Raw genomic sequence first — 25,753 nt, 5'->3', positions numbered from 1 at the left:
ACCGGATGGGCCGAAGCATGGCCCACAAAGACTGAAAAGGCATTTGAAGTAACCAGGTGCCTGCTTAGGGAAATCATCCCTCGCTATGGACTGCCAAGGTCCATAGGATCTGACAATGGACCAGCATTTGTTCATGCAGTCCTACAGGGACTGGCAAACGCGCTCCAGATCAACTGGAAGCTGCATATTGCTTATAGACCCCAGAGTTCTGGAAAAGTAGAGAGAATGAACAGAACTCTAAAGAATCAGCTGTCCAAGCTGACACAGGAGACTGGGTCTAATTGGGTGACCATGTTGCCCTTGGCGTTACTCAGGGTCCGCAGTTTCCCGTCAAAACGGACCCATCTGTCACCCTTTGAAATTGTATTTAGGAGACCGGTCCCATATGTCAGAATATGCAACTGAATAATTAAGTCCAGATATTTTTCCGAGTTTTCTTTTGTCTCGACAGGTGGACCCAGGCTCGCAACCCCTGTGTGTTGGCTGCATCAGTTCGAGCCAGGTGACGAAGCGTAGGTGAAAGACTGGCAGCAAGCCCCCCTACAGCCTTGCTGGAGGGGACCATACACTGTGCTACTTTCTACACCTACTGCTGTGGAGGTTGCTGGCATCACCCCGTGGGTCCACCCTACTCAGTAAAGAAAGCCATTTCAAACTGGACAGTTACACCAGATCCTGAGAACTCCCTTCGGCTGACCATCTCCAGGCGCCCGGTAGACGACCGCTCTGCTGATATCACACCAGAAGCTGATACCTCTACGCACGGCTGAAAAATTGGATGGGAGGGGCGCCCGCGGGCAGCGTCCCCAACGTAGAAACTTGCTCTCCAGCAAATTCAGAGGCACCAATGGGACTTTTGGTATTGGATCCAGAACCCCTTGATATAATCACCCCAAGTGTCAGGCCATTGCAGGGGTGGACATATTCCTGTGGGTGCATGCTGATATATGAAGAGGGAAGAGCCCCTTTTGGGTATAATATCTTGAAGAGACAACACGAGAGCCCAGTCCACCCACAAGGGATTGTAGGGAAATTGCTCCATATAGTAGGTGCCTCAGCAGAAAGGTGGAAAGTTACCCCTGAGGCCCAGGAAATAGTTGAATACGAGTATCAGTGGGCCCTTCAGCTGTAAAAGAAAACTAGAAATGACCGCCGAGTATTGGTGGGAGGAACCATGGAGATATTGGGTTTGGTGGGTAGGAGTGATATGTACCGCTCTTGTCATATGTATGCTCTTGTATTTCTGTTGGCATGAACGGTATCGTATTTGTGGGAAGAAACGTAATCCATCTATACCTTTGATGATTCTCCTTTTCTTTTTAGTTGGAGAACCCACATGTGTATTGGCACAGGCAGGAAAAAGTCCCCTGACCTCCCTTGCCGACATTTCCCGTTTGATGATTGAGTGGGGTGCCCATAACTCCTACAATAGGTGGTTACAAATGGCTGAAATGGAGCATGTTGTTTCAACATTTCAGACCATGGCGAGGCTATCCGTGATCTGGCAGCAAGCATTGAAAAGGTGGCACATGTCCCTGTACAAACTTGGGAGGGCTGGGATATGTCTTGGTTGGATAGCATCTTCCCAGGTGGATGGATGGGAAGGATATTTACTATGGTGATAGGCCCAATAATGCTTTTATTGCTTCTTTGCTTTTGTATACCCTGCTTAATGCAATGCTTGCAAAATATGATGGAGAAGATAATGTCTCGCATGATGGGACCTCGCGTGATTGCTTTCATGAGAGATTATAGACCCCTACCCCAGAACGAATCTAAGTAATAGATTGTTCCAAAAGAAGAGGAGGGAGTATAGGGAGATGGGAAAAGAAATCTGCACCTATGCTCTCTACCTTGTGCCCGGGAAGGATCTTCTATATTCTCTCTACCTTGGAAGTAAATTTCTGAGCTAATTTTACTCCTGCAAAAGAGGGCCCCTCGCTTGCTCTTATTTTAGGAATGCGAGGTCAGCTAGCCGCTAGCAAGAGATAGCCAGACCTGCAAAAGAGGCCCCTAGGAATGTAAGATAAGAAACACACAAAGAAGTTTCTCTCAATGTACTCTGTAAGACTGTAAGCCAGAAATAACCAGACCTGTAAGCCAGAGGCCTCTCGCTTTCTATTTTAGGAATACAAGATAGCACAGGAGACAATGCAGGGCGCTTAGGTAAAATAAGGAGGGGGCTGCTTAGAGGGCTAGCAAAATAGACTTATTGTTTTATATGTTGGCAGTCTGGAGGGAGGGAGTTTTCTCAAGGTATAAGAAACTCTGCAGAGGCGTATTTCGGGGCAGCCAGTCTCAGACGTGATTCTGCTGGCTGTCTCTCTGTGCACAAAGAATAAACTGCTTTCCTCCAAAGAAGAATCTTTCCTGGTGCTTACTTTTGCTCTCTCTCTGGATCTGGGGACGCGGGCTAACATTCCCTGGCATGGACTAGGCTCAGCCTACATCTAAGCTGCCACAGTACGTTTAAGCCATACAAAACACCATTGTAAACGCCACACAGAGATGGTCTGGGTTTTTTTATGGTGCCCAAATTGTACTGCCGCATATGATATGTAGCATAAACAAAACCTACACAGTTGGGAAAGCCCACACAATCAACAGAGACAAGACATTCCACAATTGGTTCGCTGAAGGGTATCTTCAAAACACTCATGGTCTTGGAGCCATTACATCGATGACATGGTCCTCTTGTCCCCCTGCAGAGGAGATATGAATCTGATGCCTTCCCAACCGGTCATGCCCAGATCTCCACAAAAGTATAGTTTGTATGAGGAGAGAGAGACAGACTGGAGTTTTATTAAGTCACAAGGTCCCACAGAGTGCCAGAGCTTGCAGCCATTTAAGTGAAACTGTGCAAGTTCATAGTGAAATCCACAAGAGGGGAGGGGGCCTGCTAAAACAAAAAGTTGCAGTGTAGACCATTCCTCTTCTTTTGTACACCCCTCCAGGCTGCTGATGCCTGCTCTTTTGTGGAGGTGGATAGTGCTCTTTTGGCAACATAAGGACTGGCACTCAGATAATTTACATCAATATTAGTATGGGGTACCCAATGCAATGCCCTGTTGTTGGACTGCAACTCCCATCATCCCTGACCATTGGCCTTGCTGACTGAGGCTGATGGAAGCTGGAGTCCAGGAATCTGTAGTGCACCACATTGGCAACCTCAGGTATATACTATTAATATTTTCAGAAACAATCAAATTCGGCACATTTTTTCTGAACGGATGTAAGTATGGTTAACCTATTCCCCCTTGTGAAAATGCTCTTCTCCCATCAGGACCCAGTGATAAGAAAAATACAGGTCTACTTTATCTTGAGCAGCCTGAAGATCTGAAAGATCCAAATGATGAGGCCTAACATTTAATTCATGTTTGCCCTTGGTCCCATTTCATGCCAATGGTACAGGACTGAGAGTCTTGGAAGTTAATTCAGCTGGCAACATTGCCATAACACGTTGGCCAAAGGAAGATCCTTATGAAAGGAAGGAAGAGCTCGTTATTACTACTTTTTTATTTCCAATGTATATTCTGCTTTTCCTCAAGGAAGCTCAAAGTGGCGTACATGAATATCTCCCCCCCCCCCCACACACACACACTCCCATTTTATCTTAACCACAATCCTTTGAGGTAGGCCAAGTCAATAGAGTGTGGCTGGCCTAAGGTCTTCTTGTGCACAAGGCCGAGTTGGGATTTGACCCAGCTCAACATTCTGAAGTTGCCCTCTCCCTTTCCCTGCTTGGATGGGACACCTGTTTCTAATCACTGCTGTATTAAAACACAGAACCATCAAAGAGTAGACTATTACTTCTCTAGAAGGTGACTCTCAAAAATGATGTGACTAATCGTGAATACTAATTACAGTGAACTTACAACTTCTCTTTTTCAAAGCAAGATGGTTTACTGCACTGTAGGAAAACAGAATTACCTTATCAACCATGAGGAAATGATCCACTTTTTCTCCATTTTCACATGTTAAGTCTCCAGTGTCTCTCACAGCTCTTGGCAGAAGTTCCTGAACTTCCTGGGCAATTACTCCTGCTCACAAAAAAATAAGAGAAGGGGTGCAATCGAAAGCAGAACATTTCTCACAGGGGGTTCCTTCTGTAAGCACTCATTGTTGCTTTACCTAGAAGCTAGAAGTTTTATTTTATTCTTAAGCACTGTAAATATTAATAAACAATGGATTACTGACTGCTATGGAAAACAGGGAGGACCTCCCTCCAAACGGAATGGAGTATCCTGAAAAAAGGACATGGCTTATTGATTTGAATCCCGAACAGAAGCATTCCACACTGCAATATTTTGTTGCAGATTCCACTTGTCTAGGTGCAATGCCTGTATGTAGTCCCTGGTATAACCCAGGAGACTGTTCCTCCCAGTTCAGACCCTTGGCCCACCTGCACATTTTGTACCTTATTATTTACTGGAAGACAGAGGCACCCCAATTTTGGAGCGCCCTCTCTAAAAAGGTTGACCAGGTACCTACTGTGAGGTGTTTCCTGTGCTAGGCAACCCCCTTTTTATTTCCCCCAACTTTCCAGACACTTTTCTGAACTTGGGGCCTTGTGTAAAGGTTTGCTGTTGTGTTCGCATTTGCATTTTAGGTGTTTCGTTCTTTTGCCCATTGCCCTGGGGATGTGATTGAAGGGCAGTCTAAAAAACACAATACAATGCAATTGATACATTCATTAATTGGATTACTGCGCTACGTTTGACTGCCAAGGCAAACATTGCAATATTATAAAGGAAGATGATGCTGGGGTGTATTCAAGATTATTATGCCTGAAGACCTGAAAACAACAGATGATTTGATGGAATACCTGTTTCGTGGATCTGGTTAATCCCCATAACAGATGCAAACTCGGGCTTGTAGTCGTATTCAACCAGCCGCATCTGTGCTATTCTTCTCAGCTGCTCATGTGTATCAACCTAATTGACCAAAGACAAGGCTTAGCGTGTTCAAATATTTAACACAGTCAAGTCATGTCAAAGGGCTTTCATTTGCACGTGCTTTTGAAGTCTGAGGTGGCTGCAGTTAATATGCCTAGTTGTTATTAAGCAGCTTTAATGCCCCCATATTCCAATTCGTATTTTGAGGCAAAGCGAGAGGCAGTGCTATTTATCTAGAAAAAGAGGTGCAGGAACTCACCACAAACACCTCCCTCGTTCTCTTATAATGGCAATGGCACCCACCTGGAGGGGGGGAGCCCTAGGGAGAGGGTTTCCACAAGGTGGGCTACCCCATTTTTGCCAATTTCATCTTACCTACTGAAATAATCTGTGCCATATCCCACACCATTCCAGAGGCTTCCTCAACCCTCAGGAGTAGCTTTCTGAGGATCACAGGGGGCTGAAACTGATAGGGCAGGTTGTTGAAAATTGAGTGCCCTGTTTTGTACAAGTACAGAAGTGCTTTCCACTAGTGCAAAACCACCACTGGATGCAACCCAGATACAGTCGTACCTTGGTTCTCAAACGCCTGGTGACTCAAACGTTTTGGCTCCCGAATGCCGCAAACCCGGAAGTGAGTGTTCTGGTTTGCGAACATTTTTTGGAAGCCGAACGTCCGACACAGTTTCCGAGTGAGTGCAGGAAGCTCCTGCAGCCAATCGGAAGCCGCGCCTTAGATTTCTAACGTTTTTGGAAGTAAAACGGACTTCTGGAATGGATTCTATTTGAGAACTAAGGTGCGACTGTACAGACTTCAAAACATAGTCAGGATAGGTTCCTTTAAAAATAGTTCAATAATCAGCATCTCTAGGTGGGCTGGGGGAGATTCCGGCCTTAAACCCTGGAGTCGCTGCCAGTCAGTGTAGACAATACTGAGAGAGATGGACCAATAGTCTGACTCCGTATAAGGCCGCTTCTTATTGAAGAGAGAGGGAAGGGTTGCTTTCTATATGCTCTCTATACCTTGTACCTAAGAAGGATTTTCTATATTCCCTGTACCTTGGATCTAAGTAAATTTCTGAGCTAATTTGATTTCTGCAAAATGTGGTCAGCTAGCAAGAAATAAACAGACCTGCAAAAGAAGCCCCTCGCTTTCCTATTTTAGGAATGCAAGGTCAGCTAGCAGCTAGCAAGAGATAGCCAGACCTGCAAAAGAGGCCCCTCGCTTTCCTATTTTTAGGAATGCAATATAAGAAAGACACATACGGAGGAGACGGGAGGAGGGGATGCAGGACGCTTAGCCAGCGAGGGGGCTGCTTAGAGGGCTAGCAATAATAGGCATGCCATTCCATATAAAGAAATAAGTTGAAAACTTTCCAGCTGATTGGGGAAGTTTCTGAGGGGCGTTTGGGGGAGGAAGGAGGGAGCTTTCTCAAGGTATAAGAAAGTCTGCAGAGGCGTATTTCTGGGCAGCCAGTCTTCCAGAAGTTATTCTGCTGGCTGTCTCTCTGTGCACGGAGAATAAACTGCTTTCCTCCAAAGAAGAATCTTTCCTGGTGCTTTCTTTTGCTCTCTCTCTGGATCTGGGGACGCGGGCTAACGATTCCCTGGCATGGACTAGGCTCAGCCTACATTATGTTCCTCACTTCCCACTTAATGGAAATGATGGGGACAACCCCTTCCCCATATAACTACTGCCAGCCTGAGTTGGCAATACTGGCCTAGATGGACAAAATACTTTTATGCCGTATAAGGCAGCTTCTTATTTTTTCCTTCCTCCACATCCCTTCTGGCACCCTGCTAGTTTTTTAAGCTATGAGGCAAAAGCTATGAAACATCTGGTTACTTCGCAACGCAATGCCTTCCTCTCAGTCGCCATCTCCATGCGAACATGCGCTGCTGTGTTGGCAAATTACTTCCCTGTCTCACTCACCTCCTGGATATTCTGTTTGGCTCGCCTGTCAGATGGATGCATGACTGCTCCCATAACTTTCATGTTTCCACAGACAACCAGGGCTTCATCTGGTGCGTCTGTGTTAATTCCCACTCGACCGTGGCAAACGGCGGTTTCAGGAACATGTCCTCGCTGCCAGAGCGTATCGCTGTCATTCTCAAACTGTCCAGGGTTAGAGGCCTGAAAACATTTTCAGGTCAGTAGCGTACAAACACAGAACTCGTTTTCTAAGGGGGGGGGGGATTAGTACCACGCAAAATCCTTCCAGAGAAATGCGCCCTCATGCTTCTTTGTGACACAGCAAAATTACTGTAACAGCTGAGTAAAAACAACCTCACCCAAAAGGAGTCGGTGTGTGTTGAAATACTTTAAAGATGCAACAGGGGGCAAGGAAGGGAAGACCTGAAGCAAACATCTGGTCCAAAATCACCTCACTGAATCTTATCAGAGAGGGAAGGGGGGCAGGATGGAGGATGGGATTGGGAGCATCTACTAAAGCAAAGTGACTTTCAAAAGTGCACAACTGATATTAGACAAATCTGGCTAGATAACAAGAAAAGAATCTGCAATGGCATAAATCCCCCAAAGGGGTGTTCTGGGGCATGGCCTGAGCAGGACAGGGCAAGTGTCCCAAAAAACCTGGGACATCCCATTTTTTCCTCTGAAGAGGATGGTGGCCATTTTGGGTGCCATGATCTCAGGCAATTTTTGCCTTTAAAAAGCAGCTTTGCTGGGCCACAATATTGTGCAGCTCCCCCAAACGCACGTCTTTGGGCGCCGTGCCCAAAAAAGCACTTTCAGAGGGGATAATTGCAGTGTGAAATAGCACAAGGTCATGGCGTCCAAAATGGCCGCCATCCTTTCACAAGAAAAAGATGGCATCCCAGAAGATGGCGTCCTGGTTTTTGTGTACCGGAAGGTATGAGAAGAGACTTGCACCTATTCCCAACCCTCAGCTCAGTCATGTCCTCAAAACTCAGGCCCACCCTCCATGCAGTTTCAGCCAGCAATAATCCCTTGCCAGAGGGTCCTGAAGGAAGCTTGGAACAAGGGTAAGAGCATAAATTACACTGGCCTAAATTATGCCCGCTTCCTGTTATTAGGATTGCTCTGTCACCTGGCAATAAATTTCACTCAACTCAGCCGGACGTAATTCTGAGTAGACATGCCTAGGATTGTGCTGTAAACACTATAACATTTCACTGGAACATCTTACCATCCAGGGAAGTGGGATGAGAATGCAAAATTAGGGCAGGTGTTCAAAATACGACGAAGCTGAGATTCTAGTGATTTATTAGCGTTTATTTTAAAAAAGAACAGACAAATGGGAATTCAAGGATTCCCATTTGTATCCAAGCAAAACAGCACCGGGGGAAGCTTTCTTTCTTTTTAACCGTTCTCTGCCATCTGTAAGTATGTGGAGCCAAGCACCTCACAATTAGAGCATGATCTGATATGCCTGTTAACCACAACTCGGTGAGTAGATGGCTGAGTTTCCCCAGTATTGCAGGAAAAGCAGAGCAGAGCTTCTCTCTTACGGGCCTTTGCTGCACATAGCAAGTTAAGCAGAGATTTCAGATGCATGAGATCTTATTACGATTTTATTCCTCTTCAGGCATTCTTAATTTGTATCTGGGGTGGCAGGACTGCATGACACCCCAGCCCCCTCCACCCTGACCTTCCCACATTGAGTGGCACAATCTGGAGATGGGGGATGGAACCAAGATCAGCTGTGTGCCGTTAGAATTCCCTCTCAGACCATCCCAATCAACGCAGGAAGGTTGTGGTGGGTTGGTAAAGGGGTCAGGCTGAGATATGTGGTCTTGTGCCTCTCCTTGGATGCAAACCAAGAAGGCCTGAAAAGAGCTTTTGTTTACATGGCAGTCGTGGAATTTTTGGATGCTTGTTTTTAATTGTTTTGCTTTTAGTTTGTTTTTAATTTTTTTTAAAAAGTGATTTTACTGCATGGTTTTATATAGTTGCAAACGGATGTGATGTATTTCTAGAATGCAGCTGTATATACGGTAATATATTTTTTTACAAATAGATTTTTAAAATGCCAACTTTTGAATGAACGTTTGCAACCTACGCTTTCGTGGTGATCGAAATAGTAAACATGGGTTATCCTGCTTTTATTCTCACAAACGTCATGTTAGTTAGCCCAGGCTATGAGACCATTCCAGTTCCAAGCGCTGGATCCACTTGGCAGCCCCTTGTAACTGCAAGGACTTTTTAGCACCCCAACTTTCACAGGAATAAAATGGAAGATAAAACATGCTTCCCACTGCAAGCACAAAGGGCGGGGAGGGAGGAAGAGGTGGGGCAAAGAGTGCGAAACCATTACTGCAGCAGCAAAGCCACCCCATAAATCTCAATAGTAATACTGCGCAGCTGAGGTGAAGAGCAGTAACAAAACACAGAGGGACGTATCCGGCACTGGACCTACCCTGACAATGATCCTTTCCGAAACATGAGCAGCCACCAAATAAGGCTGGTCTTGACTGACGGCGTACAACCCAGCAACTAACATGAAGTACCTAAACAGAATGTTGTTTTTTTTAATTAGAAAATCATTTCAAGCATTAAAAAAATCACAGACATGGCCAAGAACTCCGGAAACAAAGGGGTGTGCGCCTCAAAAACAGAGAAGCTTCCTGTACTCTGTCCAAGACTTACATTACAAGGATGCTAATGCTGTCCAAACCACAACCAAAGTTGGGATTTCCCTTTGAGTAAGGTTGCAAGCCGAAACCCACTTATCTGGAAGTCAGTGCTATTGAGTCAATGGCACTTACTTCTGAGTAGACATGCTTAAGAGCTTGCCTGACAAAGTTTCTCTCTCTCTCTCTCTCTCTCTCTCTCTCTCTCTCTCTCTCTCTCCAGCCCCCAGGGGATCCCACACCTGAAGCTGGGATTTACTTTTGAGTAAACATACTGTGACACTCCACCCCAATCTCTGAGCGGTGTGAGATTCCAGGGTCTTGTGTCCTTACCAGAGTCTGTGTTTCTGTTTGGACAATGAGGCACAACAGAGATTGCAATGTCTATATGATATATGGTTTATTTACACATATGTACAACCCAGGCAGTGGAAGACAGGAGTGCCTGGCGTGCTCTGGTCCATGGCCTCACAAAGAGTCGGACACGACTAAATGACTAAACAACAACAACATGTGCCTAGATAGTGAGAGTGCAGAGCATTCAGAACGCAACAGGGTCCTGTCCTTCTACTGCTGTAGCCTCGGATTCCAAGAGACCCCCAAACATTGTGTCTGACCTTCTCTGCAGCATGAAACAGACAGCCTACCTCATGCTCCTCCCCTGTCCAGCTTGCAAAACTGACACCTTTTCCTGTTTGCTTACTTCTTTTTCCACTGCATTCTGTCCCCACCTTCCTGAAACTCTGACCTTTTGTCTCTGTTAATTATCTCCCATCTCAGAGAGGGGCTTTCACCATTTGCCACCAGGGCCAGAGACTCTGCTAATGGCCTTCCTTGTGCTCTTTTAATGGTTCATCTCTCCAGGCAATGACTTCATCAGGAAGCCAGCCTGGCTAATGTTTTAACATGACTTATATTTTAACATGCTAAATTCAGGCACCCTGGAATTAGAAGTGGGGTCCAGGATTAGAAGGAGACACCAGGCACCCCACAAACTTATAGCAATACATACACTAAGGTTGCAATCCTAAATCCACTTACCTCGGAGTAAGGCACATTATTTCAATGGAATTTGCTTTAAGTAGACATGCTTAGGATTGTGCTGTAAGGTTGCACATGCCGTATACATTAATTAGACAATAGATATTCGCTGTTCTGAACAGTGGGACTACATGTGCAAAGGCTTACCTGGGCATAAACCCTTCTGCATTGAATGGGACGACTGAGAAGTGTGTATACACACACACACACAAATCTATATGAGAGATTTTCATGGACCAGAAAAAAGTGAGATAACAGAGGAGCTGAAGAGTAATGAGCCTTAAAACATAATCACATGGTGAAATGTGTGAAATGCTTGCTGTCAAATGCAATACCTTTGGTCAGGGTTAGGTTTTCCTTTCTTCCTCATATTATTGGCTGTTGTTTCACTAAAGTGCAATCGTGCCAAGGTTACTTTGGTCACCTGGTCTCCTGGCAGATCAACTCTATAGCACAAAAGGGGGAAAGCACACAGATATCAGTTTAACTGTTAATTCACAGCAAATTTTCCACAAGGTGCCTAATAAGTTAAACTCTCAGTCCTTAACAGAGGTGAGCATTCGCCATCTATGTAGTGCACAGAATTTTTTTTTATCACTTGTAACAGACATGCACTTCAAAGATAGCAACCCGTAATTTGAGGTGGCAGTGATAATAGGTGACTTTGCTCCCCACTTCCTGCACCCCAGTTTAATTGCCTCTCTCAAGTATTCACCTATTTACATTTGTGAAAAGATGTATATTGCGTAGTATCACCAGATTATTGACAGATAACTGGCAAGACAACTTGTGAAGACTCATTTTTGGCTAATGCTCTGCTGAATCTTCTTACAGCCAGATGCTCCCAGATCTCAGCAGTTTTGGATTCCTTCCCTGGTGCTTTCCATCTCCCAAATGACATATCCCTCACCTCAAATACTCCTGAAGTGTAGGTGGGTTCCCATGATGCAAGACGCAGTGATAACAGCAAGAACCTTTATTTAACTACTGTAAAGGATATTGGGGTTGCTTGTGCGTAAAGGGTGCTACTGTACTAGGCAACATAGCCTGGCAAAACCTTTCCCTGGCTGGACAGCCCTTTCTCCATGGCTGTGTCAGTCGCTGGCAGAATCCGTCAGTGGGCGTTTCCTGAACTTCTTCCAACATAGAAACTCTTTGACAGCAAGTCTCCTCCTCACCTCCCTGCGTGGAAGTCTCCTGCGCAGAGTGGGCGTGCCCAACGGAGGTCCTGTGCTCTCCCCGCTGGTCTCTGTGGAAGAGTCTTGGAGCCCTCTCTCCGCAGTTCCCCCTTGCTTCCTGGTGTCACTCCTATTTCCTTCCTCAAAGGAGGTGTTCTCTCTCCCCCTGCTGGTCCCTTCTCCTGCATCGTTGGAGAGCCATACCTCCACTATCGGCTCCGATGGCAGTTCCCTGACAACTACATAACTGGGAAACAGGGGCAAAGCAACTGCTTATATACATTCCTGAAAGCCTGGGCCACTCCCACTCCCAACATGATTGGCTGTCTAAACTTCCAAGCTGCGAATCACGACTCAGAATTCAAGGGCCAATGGCAGAGGCCCAAATCCTGAAATGTTCTGTGTGATTGGACATCATGTATTGAATCAGAACACAAGAGCTCAGAATCCTTAGTCCAGACTCAAGCTCAGGCAAACACAGACCACTGAATACATAACACCTCCCAGGAAATAGATATGTCTTTGGCCTTCTCATCAGCAAAACAATGATGTAGGCAGAGGAACATGGAAACAGGACTGGAGCTGCTCAAGAAGCATCAACTGCAAAAGAGCCCAACTAAACATGACAGCATCCCCAAGATTAGCAATTGCATGGATGGCTTGCTAAACTAAACAGTGGGACTGGTGGGTCCAGTTTGGACCCTGGCAGATTGCAATGGTGGAAGGGGGTCTTCAATGCCTACTGAAGTCCCAACCCAGATTGGGCCTGAGGAACACCCATACTATCCACTTTTTAAAAATCACTTATGCAGTCACTAATTGTGGTGAATGATGTCACATCTAATTTGGTCCCCAGGCTGTGCATGCAGGATCTCAGCCTACCCACAGGGAGGAAGTTGCCCTAAGGTGTCTTTCTATGGAAAAGTAAAAGGATGGAGCTCATTGATACTCACACTTCCTAATCCTAAAGGTAGTACTGCCACGACCCATGGATTATTGACAAATGCAGACAGGCAGCACCTAAAGATGCTAAATTTAAGAATACAGTGATACCTCGGGTTAAGTACTTAATTCGTTGTGGAGGTCTGTTCTTAACCTGAAACTGTTCTTAACCTGAAGCACCACTTTAGCTAATGGGGCCGCCTGCTGCCGCCGCGCCGCCAGAGCACGATTTCTGTTCTCATCCTGAAGCAAAGTTCTTAACCCCAGGTACTATTTCTGGGTTAGAGACTTAACCATCCAGGGGTCCTTTACCTTTACCTTACCTTTACTAAATTTAGAGTTAGTAAAAAAGTTTTTCTGACTCAGTAGTGCACAGCTTAAACAGTTTAGTGGCTTTAGCAAATGAATAGTTAGGGTGTCCACACTTCCCCTTGTGCCATGCCTAGAAAACATGGGTCTGAGCAGTTTTCCACTTGACCTGCCCTTTTTAGGCAGGGGTGGCTGGGTGGGTGGGGGTCTGGAATGGAAAGGTGCCTAGACTGGAAATCAGAAGGAGCCACTGTGATATTTCTGAACAGAAGAGTGGGATCTGTCCAATGAATAACTGGATGGATACATATACTTACTTGTTAAGTACAGTGTTTTATTATGCTTTTATATTTGTAGGAAGCCGCTAAGAGTGACTGGGGCAACCCAGTCCGATGGGCAGGGTACTACTACTACTACTACTACTACTAATAATAATAATAATAATAATAATAATGTGTGGGTTTTGGTGTTTTGTGCTTTGTATGTTTGTTTTTACTTACTGAACAGGGTGGAAAGGTTTTTTGCTTCGATCAGGTTGAGATTGCTCAATGATGATTACTTGATTGGGAGCTTCCATCTAAATATGGAATAACAAGCAAAGGAGGTTTGAGACTGACACACTCTCTCTCTCTAATACCAGAAGGTTTCTGTACATTAAGCTTATCTAGGAAAATACCTGACCTCCATCCAGGCAAGCAAGCGTGAGGATCAGAGTTCAAGGGCATATTCCAGCCACACAAAAACATTCAAGGAAGGTGTGAAGCAGGGCAAGTGAGGGGGGGAGGCTGGGAAGAGTGCCGAGGGTTTGGAGGGCTGTATTTGCTTCCCCATACCTGAGCCATGGTTTTCCCAGTAGTGAAGTATGGAAGTGAGAGCTGGACCATAAAGAAGGCTGATCGCCGAAGAATTGATGCTTTTGAATTATGGTGCTGGAGAAGACTCTTGAGAGTCCCATGGACTGCAAGAAGATCAAACGCATCCATTCTTAAGGAAATCAGCCCTGAGTGCTCACTGGAAGGACAGATCGTGAAGCTGAGGCTCCAGTACTTTGGCCACCTCATGAGAAGAGAAGACTCCCTGGAGAAGACACTGATGCTGGGAAAGATGGAGGGCACAAGGAGTAGGGGGCGACAGAGGACGAGATGGTTGGACAATGTTCCTGAAGCTACCAGCATGAGTTTGACCAAACTGCGGGAAGTAGTGGAGGACAGAGGTGCCTGGCGTGCTCTGGTCCATGGGGTCACGAAGAGTCGGACACGACTAAATGACTAAACAACAACAACAACAACCTGCCCTAAAAGGTAGCATAGAAGTATCTGAAATAAATTAATAATGAAAATGAGAAAGAAAGAAAGGAAGGAAGGAAGGAAGGAAGGAAGGAAGGAAGGAAGGAAGGAAGGAAACACACTTGCCTTAATACCAAAAGTTTTCAAGTAAAACGTTTCTACTGGCTTCAGCCCCAAATGGGTTTTGACGAATTTTGGGTGTCCAACCACTCGAATGTAGACTGTGATCTGGAAATGGTTTTTCTTCTGACAAACAAAAGCGCTATCTGCTGTTGAAAAATTAAATCCTTTGTTTGTAACAATGTAATATCCCACATCTGGGCTGGAAAAAAAACCACACACAAGAGGAATCTGTAAGTGGAATAATATTTCAGCAAGTCACGTCACTCAGACAATATCATAGATGTGGATACTCCAGTAACAAATTATTCATGTCTTTTTGGAGGGGGATCTTTGAAGTAATAATGGATTCTTAAATTGGCTTTTAATGCCGTACAGGAAATAGGTAGAGATACTTAAACACCTCAAGTACTTCCTTTTTAAGAGAGTGATTGGCTCCTTCCAGGGCTGACAGGAAGCAGAAAGGAGCACTGTTGCTCACAATGCCTCTCTGACGCAGTGAGCGAAAAGGCTACTCATTTTTCTCATGTAACCCTCATTTTAAAACATCCAGTCAGATATTTATGACAGTCAACCAACCAATAAGTCAAAATACAAATATGAAATGCAAAAGCACAGCCTCAGCAAAAAAAAAAAAAAAAATTATTTTTAAAAATGCCTAGCTAAGAACTAACAGCCACATCAGGTCTAAGAGACATGCTGATGTTTTGCAGCTGCTCATTAATAAATGTAGTAGCACCCTCAAGGAAGATACTCTTTAAGTATACTCTTTAAGATTGAGGATATATTGTGTGCCATCAAACCCCCTGATGTAAACGACAGTAAAAAAATACATGGAAGATTGTTTCAACCTCCTGCAGTATTATCCAGCAGAATTTTTCTGGGTAATAAAAAAATTCCTACATTTGTAGTCTCACGAAGATTAACACCCACTTCAACTGATCTCCAGTTTAGTTAATATAAGTATGTTTCTTTCTACTTCCTTGTGTCTGTTTCACTTAATGCTAGCAACAGATCTGGAAAACTGATGCCCCTGGGGTTTCCAAATTGCTTCTTTGTCCTAAAATCATAGGCATAACCTGAGACTTGCAGCAGGCTCTAGCAGGGACATATCCAACCAAGTCTACAATCTCCCATCTTGAGACAGCAACAACATCAAGCCCATTTTTGTTCCTCATTTGCTTATTTGTTTCCCTCCTCAGCCTCCATCCCAGTCCACGGCTTTGTGTTACACCTCAGCCTGGAGAAGAATTCTAGAGAGCATTAAACCTACATCCTATTTTGTGACATTTTGTTTTGGACCTAATAAATATACTGTGCAACGTGGATTAGGAGGTGATCACTATGCAGAGTCACTATGAGGATGGCTGCTATCATGTGCTGTTTAAACGTGTGTTTCTACCAAATGTGAGACCCTTCTTTTCTGCTATCGTGTATGGAGCAAAGGTCTCAAAGGCCGTCTAGAAAGAAGCAGTGAATTAGCTATCTAGGACAATTGTGCCTCTCTGTCTGCATCTCTGTAATACATCACTTGAAAGCTACAGCCCAAGACTCAAAGTCTCCATTATATAGAGTCACTTTGTTCATTAAAGGAAGGCTGAACAATGATCCCTTGTCACATGGTACTGTGGAAACCCACTTTCCTCCCAGCAAATGAAAGGTGGCTCTTTGGGATTCCTCCTTTCACTTGGCCATTAGAGGTTAGAATGTATAGACTTTTGCAAAAGATTTATTTCAACTTTATGGTCTCTCGGGATGGTGAAGAAAGAGCAAATGGTCCCTTTTGAGACCTGTCACTTTCTTCATGAGATTTTAATCTACGGCAGAGAAGAGAACTGGCTCATAAATAATGTCCACTCACTTCTGGATTTGTAAAGCATGTAATAAAGAGGATATCAAGTTTCAAAGATACAAATGTCTGAAAATCAGGCTTTATCTGTATTTCTAAATGTTTCTTTTACATTGGAGAGTAAACATTTGGTAGTCCCAATATTACCCTGCTGGTGAAAGAATAGATATGCCCAGTTTTGGACAATGAAGACAAAAATATATATAGACTGAGAAGATATTCACTACTTCTCTTTTGTATTGTGGACACCTCCACCCCAGCCCAATCTCATATCCCTGTTCATATTATGGGACTACTTCTAAAAAGATGATAACACAAGAAATGGTTCCAACAATTGTGCATTTCCAAGAAATAAAATAAGGTGTTCATAGATATGAATGACTTTGGACTACTGCACATTTCCAAGAAGTAAAATAATGCATTCATAAAGTAAGACTATATTAAGTTTTAAGCAGTAACACTTAACCATAACTACATTGAGAGTCACTTGATTTCTAACAGGGTGCAAGAGCGTCAGAGAGATGCCATGGTGCCTTGTTTTTATGCCCCCAGCAAACCCCCGGGTGCTTATTACCCCTGATTTAAACATAGGTACCCCTGACCATTAGGGACGCGGGTGGCGCTGTGGGTTAAAGCCTCAGCGCCTAGGGCTTGCCGATCGAAAGGTCGGCAGTTCGAATCCCCGCGACGGGGTGCGCTCCCGTTGCTCGGTCCCAGCGCCTGCCAACCTAGCAGTTCGAAAGCACCCCCGGGTGCAAGTAGATAAATAGGGACCGCTTACTAGCGGGAAGGTAAACGGCGTTTCCGTGTGCGGCTCTGGCTCGCCAGATGCAGCTTTGTCACGCTGGCCACGTGACCCGGAAGTGTCTGCGGACAGCGCTGGCCCTCGGCCTCTTAAGTGAGATGGGCGCACAACCCTAGAGTCTGTCAAGACTGGCCCGTACGGGCAGGGGTACCTTACCCCTGACCATTAGGTCCAGTCGTGGCCGATTCTGGGGTTGCGGTGCTCATCTCGCTTTACTGGCCAAGGGAGCCGGCGTACAGTCATGTGGCCAGCATGACTAAGCCGCTTCTGGCGAACCAGAGCAGCCCACAGAAACGCTGTTTATCTTCCCACCAGAGCAGTACCTATTTATCTACTTGATTTACATAATACTAAAAATGCAGCTTAAGCCACCAATCGGTTTCAGGTGAAAAATGTCTCTTATTTTCAAAGAATAAGAAGAGCTGCATTGCTGGATCATACCAGAGGTTCGTTTCGGCCAGCATCCTGCTTTCTACAGATGCTTCTAGGAAGTCCACAAGGAAGCATGAAGGCAATAGCTCTCCTCATCTGTTCCTCCCCAACAAACAATATTCAGAGGCAGCCTCCATGCTGAATGCCTGGAACTTACGGACGCAGGGTGTCCATGTCGGACATGAGGGCAGAAATTAGAAATGCCATCTTGAAGGTGGCTCACCAAGTGGACACTCAGTCAAGCTGAACAGTTTAACAGGGTGAGCCACCGGATTGGCCTTCCTAATGTCATCTGCGTGTCTGGCATGGACACCCAGCACCCATTAGTTCCCATTAATCCTTCCCTCTCCAGCTGTGTGCACTCCCCAAGAGTGCCTCCTGTGTTGCAAGGTCCCAGGTATAATTCTCACCTCTCTTAAGTGGGGCTGGGGGTAACTCCAGTGTCTGAAACCCAGGAGAGCTTCTGCCAGTCAGCAGAAACCGTATGAGCCAGACGGACTGTGTTCTGACTTGGGACAAGGCAACCTACAACCTAACATCCCAGTCATGATGTTTTGTTCTGTTTTTAATCTTTTGGGAGCCACCCAGAGTGGCTGCGGAATCCCAGCCAGATGGGTGGGGTATGAATGAATTCATCATCATCATCATCAAACCCATTTAAATTTGTAGTTCAAACATCAATTCAGTCTCTTCCTCAAGAGAAGCCTGTGGTGTCTATTTCTTTCCAATCTGAGCATCACAATGAAAAAAGGATGGAATGTGATAAGCACTTACAGCTTTTCATAATTATGGTTGAACAGACTGCTCCAGGGAGATATCCGATATGGTTGCCAGGCGAGGGACGGATAGGATTTTTCAACAGACGCTATGTTCTGCACACCACTGTCATACTCTTGCATGTCAGGAGAAGAATCCTTTACAGTCACTGGAAGGAGATCAGACCATCAGATGATCTGTCATATTGTTGTTTCTGGGATTCTGTTAGGCTAGAAGAAGCATGCCTTGGCCCTGTATACCCGAAGGAGCATCTCCCACCCGCATTGTCCAGCCCATTGTCCAGCTCTGAGGGCCTTCTGGCAGTTCCCTCACTACGAGACGTGAAGAAGAAGAAGAGTTTGGATTTGATATCCCGCCTTTCACTCCCTTTTAAGGAGTCTCAAAGCGGCTAACAATCTCCTTTCCCTTCCTCCCCCACAACAAACACTCTGTGAGGTGAGTGGGGCTGAGAGACTTCAAAGAAGTATGACTGGCCCAAGGTCACCCAGCAGCTGCATGTGGAGGAGCGGAGACGCGAACCCGGTTCCCCAGATAACGAGACTACCGCTCTTAACCACTACACCATACTGGCTACAGGGAGCCAGGCAGAGGGCCTTCTTGGTAGTGGCGCCTGCCCTGTGGAGTGCGCTCCCTTCAGATGTCAAACAGATAAACTATTTGACTTTTAGAAGACGTCTGAAGGCAGCCCTGCTCAGGGAAGTTTTTAATGGTTCATATTTTATTGTGTTTTTAATATTTTGCTGCGAGCCGCCCAGAGTGGCTGGGGCAACCCAGTCAGATGGGAGGCATATAAACAATAAATGATGGTGATGGCATCTTGAGCCATCGAGACGCTCTTGTACCATCTCTTGCTTGTTGTTCTTGGATAGCAGTTTACAGGATTAGAATTGCAGAATCTTGGAGCCAAAGAAGATGATACATTGTGTGTGCAATTGCATGTGGAGCGCAGCACCCCCCTAAACAATTATGCAAGAACAAGCACTTTGGGCTGTACAACTGAAGTTCCTTTCCCTGTGTGCTCCCCACATACTCCTAAAAGATGTCGTGGGTTTCCTCCCAACGCTCCAGAGCAGATTTAGGGAGTGCACAGGGTTTGTGGTGAGAGGAGAGGGAGGGGAAGTTCTGCTGCACAGTCAAAAGTGCTTGCACTAGCAGAACTACTGAACTGAATACCATCCAAGGTGTCCAGGTCTTTCCGTTCAAACAGCAGTGGTGCAGAGGCAGGGGGTGGACTGATTGGCACATTGGATCAATGACAGCTCCCCTCCTGGTGCAAATTCATTAGCATTACACATGAGACATGTGAGTCGCATTGATCTCCAGCCCACAGAACACAGCAAACCAAAAAACAAAATTAAGGAAATAACTAAGTCCAAGCCTCCTAATACAGGTCCCTGAGGAATGTCAGTGATCAGTTTGATAGGTAGATAGACAGATCTTGGCTCAAGGCTGGCTGTTTTTAGTTTCATGCTTTCCATCTTCCAACCCCACTATTATATTACTTTAAAGTCTCAGGTGTATGGAGGTGGGCATATCTGTGCTGAAGGATGATCCCCACCCCATCCACAAAATATACATTTCCACTTACTTTGTCCAACATTGCCAGACCATGTTTGAAATTCTAGAGGGTCCTCCAACATCTCAGAGTGCTTTCTCTTTTTAGATACCAAGGAAAGACTAGAAGGAACATGAGCGTTGATACCGATTGATTAAAATATTAATGCAATGTTTCAAAGAAAGATCATGTGACAAATGCAATCCTAAATTCGACTGGACACAATGTAACTTAGGTAAAGGTAAAGGGACCCCTGACCGTTAGGTCCAGCCGCAGCTCTGGAGTTGCAGCGCTCATCTCGCTTTAGTGGCCAAGGGACCTAGTGTGTGTCCGCAGACAGCTTCCGGGTCATGTGGCTAGCATGACTAAGCCACTTCTGGCGAACCAGAGCAGCCAGCGTACGGAAACACCATTTACCTTCCCACCAGAGCGGTACCTATTTATCTACTTGCACTTTGATGTGCTTTCGAACTGCTAGGTTGGCAGGAGCAGAGACTGAACAACGGGAGCTCACCCTGTTGCGGGGATTCGAACTGCCGACCTTCTGATTGGCAAGCCCTAGGCTCTGTGGTTTAACCCACAATGCCACCCACGTCCCTTACAATGTAACTTACTTCTGAGTAAAACTTGCACAAGACTGAGCTGTTCAACATTTAAATGCTGCCACCTTGTGGAGAGATTGAAATCTTATTTTGTGCGCCTTAACAACATGAATTTGCTGACAGCAGCTCTTTCCTACAGAAGGAAATGCCTCTAAAATATGACGAGCCTCTAAAAGATGCAGCAGAATATTTTTCTTTCTTTTTGCAGGTGAAATTTAAATCAGTGTCATTTTTTTCTCCACACTTTTTCTTGCTAACCCATGAGGGGAAAAGCACTGGTTACAGTAATATATATTTTAAATTACCTGGGGTTGTGAGAGGGTCTTAACGGGGAGCCATTTAAAGCATGATTATTTGATGGCGTGGAGTTATTCCAGGGAGTTGGCGCATTGCCTGTCTTCAGACTGAAGTCATGGTGTGCACCACACGCTTGTCCGATAGCATTTGTCTTACAAGAAGTCTCAAAAAAGTTGCAAGGGAACTTATTGGTGGGTCCTACGGAAGGGAGAGATGCTGAAGGTCGCAACCCGGTAGGGTATGAAATGTCATAATACGTGACTGTGGAGAGAGAGAGAGAGAGAGAGAGAGAGAAGCATTGCATCATCCAGCGTCACCACTTCAGATGAACACTGAACACCCAATCCAGAATGCCAACCAATCAGGACTCACACAACCAACCTTTAGTCTGTGGTGGAGAGCAGGGCTCCGATCCTGAATCTGGCGGGGAGTCTGGGAGCGTGTTTTGCCTAGAATTTGAGACGAGAGGGACAGGGGGGAAAAAAAAAGCCATTATACAGATAACAAAAATGTATCTTCCAACTTTTCTTCTTCTTTTTTTTCTTTATTTTTCTTCTTTTTTCTTTTTTTTTTCTCTTTTGTTCCTTCTTTCATGTATATGTGCTTATTTGAAATATATATTTATTTGCAATATTTTGTAACAATTATGTTAAATAAACAATAAAATTATAAATAAAAAAATGTAGTTTCTATGTGTTTACAAAACCCCCCACAAACCTATTTGTTAGCTATGCCAAGGCCATGTGGATAGCTTTTAATGCAGATCTACATGTTACGTGAGCTATTAAATTCTCGTTCTGTGAGGATTCCTGATAGGCCCAATAAATGTGTGGGCTAGCCCAAACCCCACGGATGGCATGATAACAAGTACTGAAGAGAAACTGTGGTTATTAAGATCTGCAATTGATTCTCGGGAAATTATGATGACAGCAGTGTTTGTACCCTTTCCTTCTCCTTCCAAAGTGAGTCTGCTAGTCTAATGACCGCTGACACTTGTCTTACCACACATTCACATGTGTTATATGATGCATTGACATATTCAAAGCGTTGCCTATGGAAGAGGAAGCAGCACAATCCAGAACTGATAATATTGCCACTTTCTCGGCATTGGCATGGCTCCATTAAACAGAAGCTTGGGGCACATTTGCTGTTCTCTCCCTCCCATTCCACAGGATATTTCTAAGTATCAATTGAGCCGTTGAAGATTTTGGCTCAGGTCCTAAGTTCACAGCGGAAAGTTTCCCATTCCTTGCTTGCCACTACAACCTCTCCCCGCCCCAAGCCTATTCAGAAGGTATGGGGCTCTCTTGAACAATGTGGGGTGGAAGACACAGGAGGAGGGATAAAATAAATCTCATTGCTGTTTAGCAGCCATTCGTCATTTTTCCTTGAAAAAACTATTTTGAATAAGGCATGGATCTTCACCCTGTTTCAGGAATGGGGCGTCATCCCTGCCATTAAAGGTAAAGGTAAAGGGACCCCTGACCATTAGGTCCAGTCGTGACTGACTCTGGGGTTGCGGCGCTCATCTTGCTTTATTGGCCGAGGGAGCTTCCGGGTTATGTGGCCAGCATGACTAAGCAGCTTCTGGTGAACCAGAGCAGCACACGGAAACGCTGTTTACCTTCCCGCCGGAGCGGTACCTATTTACCTACTTGCACTTTGACGTGCTTTCGAACTGCTAGGTTGGCAGGAGCAGGGACCAAGCAACGGGAGCTCACCCAGTCATGGGGGATTTGAACCGCTAACCTTCTGATCAGCAAGTCCGAGGCTCTGTGGTTTAACCCACAGCGCCACCCGCGTCTGTTATCCCTACCATTATTTGTGTGCAATTTTAAGAAATTGGTGGAGGAGGGAAATGATGGGGGAAACTGTACTTTTCATACTTACAGGCTTCCAAACGATTCAAAGTCACTGTCTATAAATTCTTCCAGCATCCGTGTATCCACCAATGCATTCTCCAATGCTCTGTGCACGTCTTGCCCTTAAGATTAAACATGGAGAATTCGGGCTATGGTTTTTGGCTGGAAAATGCTGTTATATATTCATTTTTTCGGTGACCACATGATTCTCCGCCCCCATTGTTCAGCCCGGACACTGAGGTCCAGCACCGAGGGCCTTCTGGCGGTTCCCTCACTGTGAAAAGCGAAGTTACAGGAAACCAGACAGAGGGCCTTCTCGGTAGTGGTGCCCACTCTGTGGAAAGCCCTCCCATCAGATGTCAAGGAAATAAACAACTATCCGACTTTTAGGAGACATCTGAAGGCAGCCCTGTTTGGGGAAGTTTTTAAATGTTTGATGTTTTATTCTGTTTTTAATAGTCTGTTGGGAGCCACCCAGAGTGGCTGGGGAAACCCAGCCAGATGGGCAGGGTATAAATAATATTTATTATTATTATTATTATTATTATTATTATTATTATTATTATTATTATTATTACTTCAAAGATTCCAAGCACAATAGTACAGTATCATAATGTCAAAGGGGGTGGGGGGACTACAGAACCACAAGCAGCAAATATATATATATATATTAATTGTCCAATACTAAAAAACAAACTGAATTATCCTTTATATATTTATAGCTTAGAAAATATGGGATGTAGCTAATGTGAATATGTGTGAATATGTGGCTAGATTTCAGGAAGATATTTTGATTAATATTCATGTACAGTAAAGTCGCTGCCAGAGGGTTTTAGGGTATTCCGAACAAGATGACTACGAAGTTCATTCTCTTATCATTGTTCATTTAAATATTTCTAAATGTACAGTCGTACCTTGGCTCCCGAATGCCTTGGGAGTTGAACGTTCCGGCTCCCGAACAATTGAAAATGGGAAGTTAGTGTTCTGGTTTTCTAATTTTTTTTGGAAGCTGAACATCTGGCACGACTTCCGCTATTGTTTCCGGCACACCTGCGCAATCGGGAACCAATTGGAAGCTGCACCTTGGCTTCCAGACTTTTCAGAAGTCAAATGGACTTCCGGAATGGATTCTGTTCGACTTCCGGGGTACGTCCATACTAAGATTTTTAAAATTAAAACCTCACACGCATGCAGTGCTGGATAAGATCACAGCTTGAAGCTGCATACAGTATGGTGAACATTCATGTGTGTTAAAACCTCAGGTTCAAATCTCTACTCAGCCATGAAGCTTACTGGATGGGCTCACACCAGTGATCATCTTTCAGCCTAAACTTCCTCACAGGGTTGTTGTGTTGTAGTCATGCATGGCACTAGACCTAGTTACCTGGCACCAACACTACCATTCTTTAGGCACCAGGAAAACAGTTGAAAAGAAAATCTTACCCATTTTAATGGCTTTATGTCTGCTCTGAGGTCTGTTTACATTTTCTCTTTATTGAGTTACAGTGGTACCTCGTGTTACAGACGCTTCAGGTTACAGACTCCGCTAACCCAGAAACAGTACCTTGGGTTAAGAACTTTACTTCAGGATGAGAACAGAAATCGCATGGTGGCAGTGGGAGGTCCCATTAGCTAAAGTGGTACCTCAGGTTAAGAACAATTTCAGGTTAAGAACAAACCTCCAGAACAAATTATTAACCCGAGCTAGCACTGTATTTGATTTTATGCTTCATATACTCTGTAGTCCCTGTAGTCCAAATAAGAAGCATGTTGTTGTTTAGTCATTTAGTTGTGTCCGACTCTTTGTGACCCCATGGACCAGAGCACGCCAGGCACTTCTGTCTTCCACTGCCTCCCGCATAATATATAAATATCATAAATGAATCAATCTCAAGTTCCTGGGAGGTAAGGCAGGATATAAATATATTAAAATATGTTCTTTTCTACTCATTCACATGGTCCCACCCACTCAATACATGTGCTCTCTTTGGAAACGAAATTGGAAGACTAGCCCAGCAAAAATTAAGAGTCGTCTTTTGGTGTATATGAATAGGGAGTGATCAGAAGAGGCAACGAAAATACAACACACTCCCTTAGCGCGGACAAAACCATCTTTTACTTTAGCCGCTGGCCACCTACCTTCGAAGAACTGTTGAAGAGCCTCATTTTCACCCACAACATCCATGGGCAAGTAGGAGGAGGAGGCAGTTTGCACCCCAAACCACTTTGCGAGCGTTCAGACTTGCTCAGCTAGTTACGGAGAGCTGGCACTTTTTCAGAGGGCTGCCAACATGTCCAAAAAAGATCTCCTTCATTCTTGTCAAAACACACAGGCTATGCGTGCCGGAGAGAATCCAGGACTTTTGCAAATGAGCTCCTGGTCAGATTTGAGGGTTTCAGCACCAAATAAAGATCCTGCCACAACTTTAGGACCAAAACGTGTACAGTATTTTCCCCTTACGTAATGCTGATCCCAGTAAGAGTTTCCTTCCTTAAGGACCTTTACCCTTTAATTCCCTCGGCTATGCAGCATGTGTGCAATTAAGAAGGCAACAAAGGTTGCTTATCTCTTGCCTGTCCTTCCCCTGCATGTGTTTATGTATAGCTAAGGTAAATGCTATAAATGGAGGCATGATCAGATTTTTTGCTTTTTCTTTTCTTTTTAAAAAGCTAGTCTGAAGATGCAGTGATTTCTTGATGATCAGTCATAGTTCCAGTTGTCTCTTGTTACACCACTGTGCTATAATGGTTAGACTGCTGGGCTAGGATCTGGGAGACCCGAGTTCAAGTCTCCACTCAGCAATGAACTTGGCTGGATGAACTTGGGCCAGTCCCTCTCTCTCCACCTAACCAACAAACAGAGTTTATTGTGAGGGGGAGAAATATGTAAGCCACCTTGAGATCCTTGGAGAAAAGTTGGGGTATGAATGTTACGATACATTCATTCATAAATCTATTTTGTCCCATTTCTGCATCTGATTAAACAACAACAACAAAATCTGTATAAAAGTTTTAAATGCTCATTTTTATCTCTATATACATTTCCAGACATATTTTATCTTAAAATACGGTTGACATTTGGGTTGTTGTTGTTTTTGAAGCCAACACCTGTATAGCAAAGCAAGTGTAAAACTTGAAGGATAATTATATTCCAGTCTGCATGTTTAAAGTCCAGGAAGTGAAATGCAG

General features: G+C 44.7%; 1 protein-coding gene across 5 annotated transcripts in view; it reads right to left on the bottom strand.

Annotated features, from left to right (window-relative positions):
• The window catches only part of MYRFL (myelin regulatory factor like), a 43,557-nt gene extending 18,092 nt beyond the window's left edge, over positions 1 to 25,465 (bottom strand). Inside the window, exons 1-13 of one of the 5 annotated variants that reach the window (XR_013394350.1) lie at positions 24,704 to 25,465; positions 22,593 to 22,686; positions 21,084 to 21,151; positions 20,711 to 20,963; positions 19,837 to 19,925; positions 18,246 to 18,396; positions 14,392 to 14,587; positions 13,480 to 13,556; positions 10,886 to 10,996; positions 9,296 to 9,386; positions 6,829 to 7,029; positions 4,826 to 4,934; positions 3,931 to 4,040 (exon numbers count right to left, since the gene is read on the bottom strand). Coding sequence is in view for 4 of the 5 variants with exons in the window: in XM_077934715.1 (XP_077790841.1) it covers positions 3,931 to 4,040; positions 4,826 to 4,934; positions 6,829 to 7,029; positions 9,296 to 9,386; positions 10,886 to 10,996; positions 13,480 to 13,556; positions 14,392 to 14,587; positions 18,246 to 18,396; positions 19,837 to 19,925; positions 20,711 to 20,963; positions 21,084 to 21,151; positions 22,593 to 22,686; positions 24,704 to 24,749 (1,596 nt within the window). In the remaining variant the exon portion in view is untranslated. Of the gene's footprint in view, positions 1 to 3,930; positions 4,041 to 4,825; positions 4,935 to 6,828; positions 7,030 to 9,295; positions 9,387 to 10,885; positions 10,997 to 13,479; positions 13,557 to 14,391; positions 14,588 to 18,245; positions 18,397 to 19,836; positions 19,926 to 20,710; positions 20,964 to 21,083; positions 21,152 to 22,592; positions 22,687 to 24,703 lie in introns of those variants that run through there. The other 4 variants (XM_077934715.1, XM_077934714.1, XM_028746862.2 and 1 more) reach the window with 4 other exon arrangements.
• Between the last annotated feature and the right edge of the window lie 288 nt (positions 25,466 to 25,753).

Source organism: Podarcis muralis, chromosome 10 (genome assembly GCF_964188315.1).
Source record: "Podarcis muralis chromosome 10, rPodMur119.hap1.1, whole genome shotgun sequence".
In the NCBI taxonomy this organism is placed as follows: Eukaryota; Metazoa; Chordata; class Lepidosauria; order Squamata; family Lacertidae; genus Podarcis; species Podarcis muralis.
This window is presented reverse-complemented; position numbering and strand designations above follow the sequence as displayed.